An 11,383-nucleotide genomic window follows, 5' to 3' on the forward strand; every position below is an offset into this window, starting at 1 on the left:
TGTTCATATGCCAATGCTGATCATGAGAGAGAGAACCCAATTAGTCAATTGATGAGGAACCGGACGAGCTGCGTTTGACCAGAATTCTGGATAGACCAAGGCTTAGAAACTAATTAATCTTGTAGTTTTTCAATTGACTGCTTCACTAACTTGAAATAAAGTGGATCATTTCTTGACTAACTCTTTTTTTATTTAATTCTGATTTTTTGAGAGAGAGAGAGAGAGAGAGAGAGACTGGGTTACAGCTACAAAATCTCAAATTAAGACAATATCAAAGAAAAAGATTAAACTGTGTGTAAATCCAACAATACAAACGTCAAAACCGTGTCTCTCTCAACAGATCTTCACTCAAGACTCAATAACAATGCCAAATGACTTTTACTCGTCTCTCTTCTCACAGTCACACACCTCTCTTGTCTATTAATCCTTTTCTCCCCATCCCCATCCCCATCTCTTATCCCCCTTGTCCTGATGTTCCCATTTCCACTCTCCATTTTCTCCACCCTTTAAAACTTGCTATGTCTTTTCTCTAGCTAGTTCCAGCTAGAAATTAAGCTTTCCATTTGACAACAATTTTCCAATGGAGTCCAGCCATGAAGATTCAAAGACTTCGAGCGAAGATGGTGACCAACAAGATCATCAAGATGATGCCAGCACTGGCCGATCGTATAGATGCGTGTTTTGTAAGAGGGGTTTCACCACTGCACAGGCCTTGGGTGGGCACATGAACATCCACAGGAAAGAGAGAGCAAGGATCAGGCAGCCCGCTGCTCCATCGGTCTCGAACAAGCCCGACGGCAAGGAGGTCTGTCCGGAGTTTCCTCCACCAAGTTCGAGCCGCAGACCGCTTTATCCTCCAACCCCAGACGCACAGAGGAGTTATCATGTCTACTTCCCACCATCCTCATCATCATCATCTGCAGGCACTAGACACCCACAAGGGCACCATGCAGGAGATGAATTTTACATTCGGAAGCCACAGTCCTCAAGCCTGTTTGAGGATGATTGCAACACAAATCTGTGCTTGCAGATTGGTCCAGTGCATACCAACTATGGTGAAGAAGAGAAGAAAAGAGAGGCTGAAGAAGTTGAACCTGATTTGGAGCTGCGGCTTGGTCATGATCCCTAGCTAGTACACTGTCACATATGCCATTTACGTAGATCAGCACTATTGCTTAACTATATTGTATAGGTAGGTATTCTTTGATTCTGATATAATTAAAGTAGAGGTCATGAATTGGGTTTCTTTTCTCTCTCTCTCTCTTCAGCCTTCTCAGTGTCATTAATACAAAACCAACCATGAGCTCCTATCATCTTCTCTTTTGAAGGGGAATTTGAGATTTGAAGGAGCAATTGAAATAATCAGATATGATGTCAAGATTGAAAAAAAAAATGTTGCATCTGGTGAACAAGGTTAATTAAAACTACCAGCATATATATATATATATATATAATCAAGCAATTTGTAAAAGAATGGATGACCATCCAATTGGTGTAGGAGACGACCAAATTTCTTGAAACATTCTACGTGCTATTATCCTTCTGGTGGAGTGAGGAAATGTTGGTTGAAGAGAGCATCTGGTAATTGTATAGATTGGAATTTCCAGTGGGTTTAGAAGTATAGATTGGAATTTCACCAGGATTGGTAATTGTATGGGGTTTGTATAGAAGAGAGCATCTGGTAAAAAATAAAATATATATATTTACTTTCTAACTTATACATATATAATAAATTTATATAAATATAAATATTAAATTTATTAACTATAAACATTATATAGGTATATATAATATAACAATAGTTTGGATTTTAATGGGATGAGATGTGGAATCAGGTATCGGACTTTTGGAGTCGGTTGAAAGACCTAACAGCTACTCCAGTTCCAACCCATTAATTTTTTATGCAATTAGCTTTACTGCAAGCTAACATTTCTTCAAAGTCCCGATTTATTAAAAAAATTTGCCAGGTGGAAAATTTGAGCACAATTGAGGATTTTGACCAACATTTTATATATATTTCCAAGTTATCAAAACTACATTGCCGACAATGATTCAATGAAGTGACACCAAAGATTAGGAGCCACCTCAATCTTCAGTGAATAAGGAATGCTTCTAGCTAGTTATCAAGAATAACTAATAAAAAACTTGGGTAGTTCAGAGAGAGAGAGAGAGATGACTAACAAAAGCAAATAGAGCTGTGCGGTTTGGCTATTGAACACTCATGCATTGAATGAAAATAATACTGATTTCGTTGAACTAAAAGCAAGCTTTCCTCATATAACAACCATTGTTTTATGCCTATCAACAACTCCTCTTTCTTCCTTTCAGGGGTGTTTGGAAAGCATCGTGATGAGTACAAGGTTTAGTAGGTCATAGACGAATAGTGAAGGTTTTGATCACGGGTGGTGATACAACTCTTCCTGTGTGCAATCTGTCATCATCCTTGGCTTTTTAATAGAATATGGGTTTGCTTTCTCTTGGGAAGTCAAGTTCAAAGAAGGTATTCCATTTTTTTCCATTATATATGTTTTTGCAGTCAACATAGTATCATGTGATTCTTGGTAGTTTTTGCTCTAAGATTTTCTCTTTTACTTTTCTTTTTTCTTTTGTTTTCTTTATTGTACACGTCGTGTAGCCAAGTACAAACTTTTCAATTTGAATGTTTTTTTCTTAATCTTCCTTGATTAAAGTTGGTATCCTTGCACCTACCACATCTAAGTTCTTTCTTTTTGTTTTTTTTTTTGGTAAAGAAAATAAAGCAAACTTGAAGCAATTAAAAAGTATCTAAAAGCATTATTACAGAAAACCTCCTAATGGAAAAAGGACAATATATTGTTCTAATTTGAAAGACAAGAAGATCATGTTTTCTGATAGCAATCACCAAAAATTCTTGAATTAGTAATCAGTATTTTTCTATTGTGAACTTTCATTGCAACAGTTTGATGAATCCCTTTGACAACTTTTCACCCAGAATATCAATACAATAAAATTCATGAACACATTAAAAAATAGTATAATTTCACCAAATTAAAGGGCACCTTATTTTTCACCCCAAGTATTGTTCTAGGTGCATGGAGGGGCGGGCACCTAATAAAGTTCTATTAAATCCTCACTCCCCCCCACCCCCCCACCCCCCCCAAAAAAAAAGACAGTCTCTTTTGAATTCTTCACCTCTCTTTTACTTACTTCTGTCACTTTTTCTTTATTTAACTCCATATCAAACATTTGGTGTTCAGAATTTGTTTTTATTATTCATGACATCCAGATCATATGCACTCTTCTCTTATAGGGTTTTTCTTCTTTTTTTTTCTATGGAAGTTAGTTTCCATTCAGATGTGCCAATTCATATCCCAAAACTTTCTTGGATTAGAAAATAAAATCCATTAATTAGTTCAACAATTACAACCACATTTTCTGTATTAATTCCCTTTGTTATTTAGTTTAAAAAACAAAAAATTGTGATGAATGGTCTCTACTTTTAGCAAATAATCCCTTTAATTACCCCTCTCTAAAAGATGATAGTGAATTTTATTTTAGAAAAGGTAAGCATTCTTTTTGGAAAATGATACTATATCTATCAAAGCAAATTTTAGTTTTGTAGTTGGGTCATAGAGTATAAAGTCAAACAACTAGTAGTATACATTTTTTATGAGTTGTTTGGCAAACAGTTGCCCCTTCTCCCTTAATTGAATTTCTAGAAAAAGTAATCTACTATTCGTACAACTGAGAGAAGATATTTTAAAATGACTAAAATGGGCAGGCCAAATCACATTACCTCTTTTTCACTCACTTTGCTTCTAAACCCTAATCAAACAAACCCTTAGAAAGAAGAAAAGAAATATGAAATATATGAAGAATATATATAATTAAATATGTAAGAGAAATGGCAAATGATCCCATAAATTAAGGCCCCGTTTGGTTTTGCAGGAATAGGGGTCTGAAATCGGAATCGGAATGGGCTATTCCGATTCCAACTATTTGGTTGTGCGGAATCCCATTTTCATTTTCTGCTGGAATGACATTCCCCCATTTGAGGGAATGGTCATTCCCTGCCCCTCTTTTGGGAATGAAATTCCATTCCTGCTGATTTTAATTTCCATTTTCATTCCTTTCTGAACCAAACAAATTATGGGAATGGACCATTCTAATTCCGACTACAAACTAAATGGATCCTAAAAAAAGAAAAAGATAGTTTGGGGATTTAAAAATATTAACAAATGAATTTTTTGCTCCTACAACTCTTGAAATTTGTGAAAAAGTTACTTTTGATCTTCTCAATTTGGAAGGAGTACAAATACATAAAGTGTAAAACCTTACATTTTGTATTTCTTTTATGTACTCGTAATGTACATTTTTGTATTTATACTCCTTCCAAATTGAGCCTAAAGATTTAAAAGCACCATTTTCTTCCTCAAATTATGGTGAAAAGGCCACATTATATCTAAAAGTGATTATGTAAAAGACATTATTGGCGGATCTATTAAATAAATAATAAGACAATAAGGCATGCTAAGGTAGCATTACTCAAGTCAAAATAAATTTGGGAAATTATAGGTGGATTCTACTTAAAATTGCCCGTTGTTTACACATGACCAATTAAAAAATATTAGGCTTGAATAGGGGTCTGAAATCGGAATCGAAATGGGTTATTCCAATTCCAATTGTTTGGTTGGATGGAATCGGAATTCTATTTCCATTTCTGCTAGAATGAAATTCCCCCATTTGAGGGAATGATCATTCCTTGCCCTTTCACTTGGTAATAAAATCTCATTCCTACCGATTTCAGTTCACATTCTCATTCTTGTCTGAACCAAATAAACTATGAGAATGGACTATTCCGATTCCAATTCCAATTGTTTTGTTCAATGAATGTTTATTTCCTTTCGCTAACCTTCTTGCAGCACCGACATCACCAACATCCTCTGTCAAGCCACCTATTGGATCACCACCTCTTCCTTGCCACTCACTCCCTAATCTCCTTCTCCTGTCCAAGTCACTAACGATCAGCCGCCCCCATCTCCTATCATACCACACCTCCTGCTGTACCTTAGGCTCCGCCCTCAATTGTTTCAACATAACTAATGATCACCAGATCCAAATCTGGGATTAGCAAACCCAGTTTCAAACATCTGGAATCTAGAGCCCAACATCAGGCCCATACCTTCTCTAAGCATTCAATCTTCACCTCCAGTCCTGAACCCACATGTTTTACTGAAGCTAACAATCATCCTCAGTGGCACGATGCAATGGTTGAAGATTTCCATGCACTTGTTCGCAATGGAACTTGGGAGTTGTGACCTCGATCTGAAGCCCAGAATGTCTTGGGTTGTAAGTGGGTTTTCCATGTGAAGCGTTGACCTGATGGTTCTACAGACTGCTACAAAGACAAGCTCGTTGCTAAGGGATTTCATTAACGTGAAGGCATAGACTTTCATGAGACATTCAGTCCAGTTGTAAAGCGGTTTCTCACAGCTGGGACATTCAGCAACTCGATGTGCAAAATTTTAGTAAAATTTAAACATAAAACCCAAAATTGGAATTACTCTGTCTGTTACTATAACGATACTACACGCTTCACAAATGATCTCATGTGACTATTCTCTGAACAGAAAAAAGATTAGAACTATATACTGTGGGTACTCATTAAATTGGTCTCAACTCTCTAGTCTCCATTTCCATTTGAAAGAAGAAAATGCAAAAGGAGAAACTCAATAACTCACCATGAACTATATACTGTGTGGGGTACTCAATAACTCGTTTCATGCTAGTTCGTAATTGGCGTTGGGAAGCGAAGCGTGAATTAAGCATGTTAACGATTGACACTGGTTTACACTCAATGAATCACATACAAACAAATGAGTCCAGATTTTTTGCCCACAATAACTCTTGTATTTGGAAACAATGCAAGTATGTAGAGTGTAAAATGGTTTATATAAATTGTAAAATTGAATTAGTTTTGCATTGATAAATTTATCTTCTTACCAAATAGATTTTTAGTTGTAATGGATGCAAATCAGTGTGAATGCAAAAAGTATATGCTTTTTTTTTTTTATTAGAAGTCCACTTGAATATAAATTTACTTCTTTTTTTATTGATGTACTTTTACATCTTATTATCAATGTAAATATACATTGATTTGCCATTTGTCAATGCATGAATGTAATGTTGCCAAACACAGACAAAAGTGAACCAGAGTGCAAATTTACCCTGAACTGGGATTTACACTCCATTTGCATTATTTCCAAACACAGCATAATGAGCATAATGAACGGAGGTAGTACGTTGTGCGTAGATGAGGGCAGAGTTCTTGTGAATAGAAGATCCGGAGTCCAAACATTATCTTCTTCCCTTTCCAACTTCAAAGTCTAACCCATTAAACTTACAAAACCGAAGGACAGTTTCAAGCAAAATAAACAAAGTTCCCTTTCTACAAGTTCACAATTGAAAAGGAATAAAGACATCCCATACTCATACAAGCTCAATAGCAAAAAAGTAAAAAGAAGCAACTTCCAACAAAGTAATGAATGATCGTTGCGTATGTTGGAACTTCACATTTGTTGGGCTTCTAGACTTTCACTTGTATTTGAGATATAGCCTATCCGGTTTAAATGGGATCCACATATAATTAATATTTTTATTAATTAATTTTTAAATAAAAATAACTAACTTTATTTTTATTCTTGGTCATACTAGTTGGGTGTCACGCCCCCAACCAAGGTTAGGCACAAGACAATGCCACATGCTTACTAGCATGTAAGGCTTTATTTGCTCACAATCAAGATCTAAAATTTTAACAATAAACTTTAAATAAAAACAAATAGTAAACTAAATGTAAAATCACATAATTTCTAATAATTTGAGTTCCATCAAATGTCTAAGGGTTTAATGAAAACTCTTGTACAAAAAAAATAATAAATCTAAAATCCAACTAATAAATCTACCACAAGTTCTAATGCAAATAAACTCTCTCTCTCTCTCTCTCTCTCTCTCAAATAATCCCATATAGTAACTATTTTTCTATCACTTGAAAAGGATGAGAACTGGGAATAATGAGTGCAACCCTCAGTAAGTAACATTTCATCTCCCTAGTTGGACCAATCATACAAAAAATAATACTAATAATGATGGTCTGAAAAGAGATCATTGTTATGATATACTAGCTCTCTCTCTCTCTCTCTCTTACAAGTATGATATACTGTCATAAAGGTCTCATAACCCAATATAATTTAAACCTTACTCCCATTTAAAGAGATCACTGGATGGCCCCTTTCTAGTGGCCTAAAATTGGCTGGTTGCTAACAGTTTCTCAAATTCTCCGATTTAACATATTTAATATATCAACTTTAAAAATTCATAAATTTTAGTACAAAAATCCAAACAAAGAGTTCTAGGTATCTCATAGAGAACTACAATTTAGAAACAAAATCTAGTAAAAAACGTTATCAGAATGCCAGTTTTCAGCTGCCTAAAGTTGGTTAACATCCCCTATGTTTCAACCCAAAATTTAACTTAGCATTCCTTCCATAAATCCAAAAGACACAAGGTTAGATCCATTGGGTTCCTGATGTCATAAAGTCTCTATTAAAACTGTTTTTCTTACTGGAGGTTGGCTGGAAAATGACCATCTACAAAAATCCTAATTTTAAGTTTAATACACAAGGAAAAAAAATGAAAGTCCAAAGGAGAAAAAGACTTGCCTAAAGAGCGGTTTGGTGCCAAAAATCATTGAGATGAAACCCCTCATTGATTCTCCAATAATGGATTGTCTTCACCTTCTCTTAGGTCTGAAAAGAGAGAAGATGAAAGAGTTCTTGCATTAGCTAAAGAAATTAGGTTTTCTTTTATAAACATATTTTTCCTTTTTGCTAAGTAGTCCCCCCTCAAAAGAAATTTCAAACAGGTCTCCCTCCTACAACATCAATTCTCCCATTATTAACTTTAGTGGGGTTTTTTTCTTGGGTATTTTATCAGGACCCATGCTTATTCATGGGCTTTATTTATAAGTAAAATTAAAGATAGAGCTTTATGACATTTCCAATTAAGTGGCATCCGTCTAAGTTTAATTCAAGTTTTATTTTTTTGGGGGGATATGTCTAGTTTATCCAATTACAACTTAAGTTGTGCTTTAGTGAGAGTGGTCAATTTCCTATTCTCTAGATAAATTTGTACTTTTTGTATCTTAATGCTAGTTTTTATTATTTTTGAGAAATTTTTTTATTAATTTATATTGGTTTATTATTATTTTTTTTATTATTTTTAGGTGAAATTATAAAAAATCCTCTTAATACAATTCTATAAACCACCTTTGTGTTTTGCCCCTGACAAAGGCCTCTCCTATAGTTTTGAGAAAAAAAATGCAAATACCGCCTTTCCCTTGGCTTTTCGGTAGCAAAGACATTGAAGTCTTATCATTGTATATGCATTACCATACATAATTTAATGTTTCAACCTTATCCTTCACTAACTTATTTTTCCAGACAACTTTCAAAGAATAATTCTCCTTACTCTTCTTGGACAGAATAAGGTAAAAGGCTGATGTGAAGTAAAATTAATGCATTGCATCAACATTTTTTATTTGGAAAATTGACGAAATGAAGGTATTTGCATCTTTTTTTGAAATAATAAGGGAGGTTTTGTTAAGGTCAAAAAACTGGGGAGTTTCATAGGATTGTTAGAAAACCCAATGAGGTTTTTATAATTTTCCTTATTTTAAATGGAATTTAAGTTGATTTGAAAACAATTAAATTATATTTAAAATTAATATTTTTATCAATTTTTTAAATTTTAAAAAATTGGATTTATTTAATTATATTAATTTTTATTAAATTTGAATCCCTTATGAATTTTATATAAATTTTTATTTTTCAGTGGAACTTAAGTTGGTTTTGAATTAATAAAATTTAATTATAAAACTAATAATTGTTTGATAATTTTGTATTAGTTTTATATTAATTTTTTATTTATCTTATTCTTTTTATTATATTAATAAAATATTTTGATCAATAACAATAATTAATAATTATTTTCATTTTATTTAAGTAACTTACTAAATTATTTTTGTTATGGTTGGTTAGTTTTTATTATTTTCAAATGGAATATAAATGAATTATATTTTTGAGTGGAAGTAGATTATTTAGCATAATAATATATCATTGAATATCTCTATCTATCTATATATATAGTTATAGTTAAATTGAAATTAATATCTATACTACTATAAAAAGCACGAATGAGGCCTAAGATTTCTAGAATTTTACTTGACTAGAATACCCCTCATTTTGAATTTAGACACTCTTTATTTTGGGGGGAAATGTGTAACTTCAATACCACTATTCATTTCATTAAATCCCATATTTAAGGTATTAACTCCTATTTATTTCTAAAATTTTTCTTGGCACAAATACCTTTCATTTTGAATTTGGACATTCTTCATTTTGGGGGCAAAAAATATAATTTCAATACTACTATTTAGTTTATTCAATTCCCTCTTATGAAATCCCATATTTAAGGTATTAACTTCAATTTATTTCTGTAATTTTTCTCAGTAAAACACCTTTCATTTTCAATTTGGACATTCTTCATTTTGGGGGCAAAAAATATAATTTCAATACTACTATTTAGTTTATTCAATTCCCTCCCATTAAATCCCATATTTAAGGTATTAACTCATATTCTTTGAATCCTATATTTAAGGTATTTTTGCTTTTTTATTGTTAGATTCCATTAATTAAGTCCATAAATTGTTCAATTAGGTCACCATGTTGATAATCAAGTAAATGGTCTTTTGCAAGTTTTGGTTGTAAATAGACTCAGAATCATTGTTTGGTGATGGATTTACCTATTTCAAGAAAAACTAGTTGATTTGACCATGAGATAAAACCAATTTAATAGAGTAATGGAGATGAGAAAGAATTAGTGGCATGAATTATTGAATGAGAGATTTAATAGCATAATTAATGAGGAGAGATTATTAAAAGAGTTAATGGGAGAGAGAGAGAGAGAGAGAGAGAATGGTGTATTAAAGGTGATTGGTCTCTTGAGTTATTTTTTTTTAATTTTAAAATTAGAAAATTCGAAAAATCCAGAAAAGATATAGGTGTCTTTGAGAAGAATCCGTAAAAAGGATAAGTGACTTTTAGAATTAGGGGTGTCAACGGTATTCGAAAATCCAATTTCGAATTTAAGATTTGTTATAATTGAATCGAATTCGGATAATTCGAATATCTAATTGGTCGAATTCGGATTGGTCGAATTCGGATATCCTATTCATACCAAATAGTGGATCGGATTCGAATTCGGATATGATCTTATTCGATTCGATAAATATTCGAATTCGACCAATTATTCAATTCTTATATATAATATAAAATTTTTAAATGTCTTATATGATTTATATATATAATAATTAAATTATATAAATAATTTATATACTTTATATAAATAAAATACTTATTTTATATATTTATTAATTACCTAAAATAATTAATTAGTCGAATTCGAATCAAATTGAACATTCGAATATTTAATCGGATTCAAATTCAAATATTAATTTTTAATATCCATCGGATATGGAATTTTCTAATCGGATTCAAGTTCGAATATTACTTGATTCGATTCGACTTCGATCCATTTACACCCCTATTTAGAATAAACCACAAAGCCGGAAAGTATCGACTTGGCACATTGCATTTTAAGTGATATTCACTTATAATTTCTCATATTTATTTTGACTTGAGCAATGCCAAATTAGCAACTTTATTATTTTATTATTTGTTTAATAGATCTCTGGTGTGGTCAATAGACCTATTCATGGGTCGGGTCGAGTCGGGCTTCACTCTGTATTAATAGATTTTTCTAAGGCCCGAGCTCGAGCCCAGCCTAACCATCGGGCCTACAACTTGGGCCCGTGCCCAGCCCTCATAAAAAGCCTAAAGCTCGGGCCTAGGCCCGAGCCCGAAATTTAGGCCATATTGTTACTACTGTTGAAGTGGCTGAATAGAGAGAGAGAGAGTGAGAGAAATTATAAAGAAAAGAATAAAAAATGTATATATTAAATTATAAATATATATTTTAATAAATATTATATTATTTTTATATATTATATATTTTATAAAATATATAATGCTGTTGGGCTGGGCTTTTTTGACAAATCCCGAGCCCGGCCCAAAACACAGTCGGGCTTACTGTGTTAGGCCCGAGGTGAGGCCTGCGGGCCTAATTACATGACCAAGCCCGACCGCCCGACCGGGGTGCGGGCCGGGCCATCGGATTACCCAGCCCATGAACAACAGGTCTAGGGGCTAAGTGGGAAATTGTGACCACCCCCAAAATCAGAGGTTGCTAACATGGAATTTACCCTTTTTTATTTCTCTTTAATAATGGT

General features: G+C 33.1%; 1 protein-coding gene across 1 annotated transcript; it reads left to right on the forward strand.

The window, feature by feature from the left end:
• Nucleotides 1-425: 425 nt before the first annotated feature.
• Nucleotides 426-2,631, forward strand: LOC104600823 (uncharacterized). The gene is made up of 2 exons (XM_010263951.3): nt 426-1,192; nt 2,329-2,631. Exon 1 carries the CDS (start codon nt 581-583, stop codon nt 1,127-1,129), a length of 549 nt encoding a protein of 182 aa, XP_010262253.1. The 5' UTR covers nt 426-580; the 3' UTR covers nt 1,130-1,192; nt 2,329-2,631.
• Nucleotides 2,632-11,383: the final 8,752 nt, after the last annotated feature.

Source organism: Nelumbo nucifera, chromosome 3 (genome assembly GCF_055504915.1).
Source record: "Nelumbo nucifera cultivar China Antique chromosome 3, China Antique-T2T, whole genome shotgun sequence".
Taxonomy (NCBI): Eukaryota; Viridiplantae; Streptophyta; class Magnoliopsida; order Proteales; family Nelumbonaceae; genus Nelumbo; species Nelumbo nucifera.

Excerpts from the sequence above, each read along its gene's own strand:
- LOC104600823 (XM_010263951.3), top strand. The coding sequence starts at position 581 with ATGGAGTCCAGCCATGAAGATTCAAAGACTTCGAGCGAAGATGGTGAC.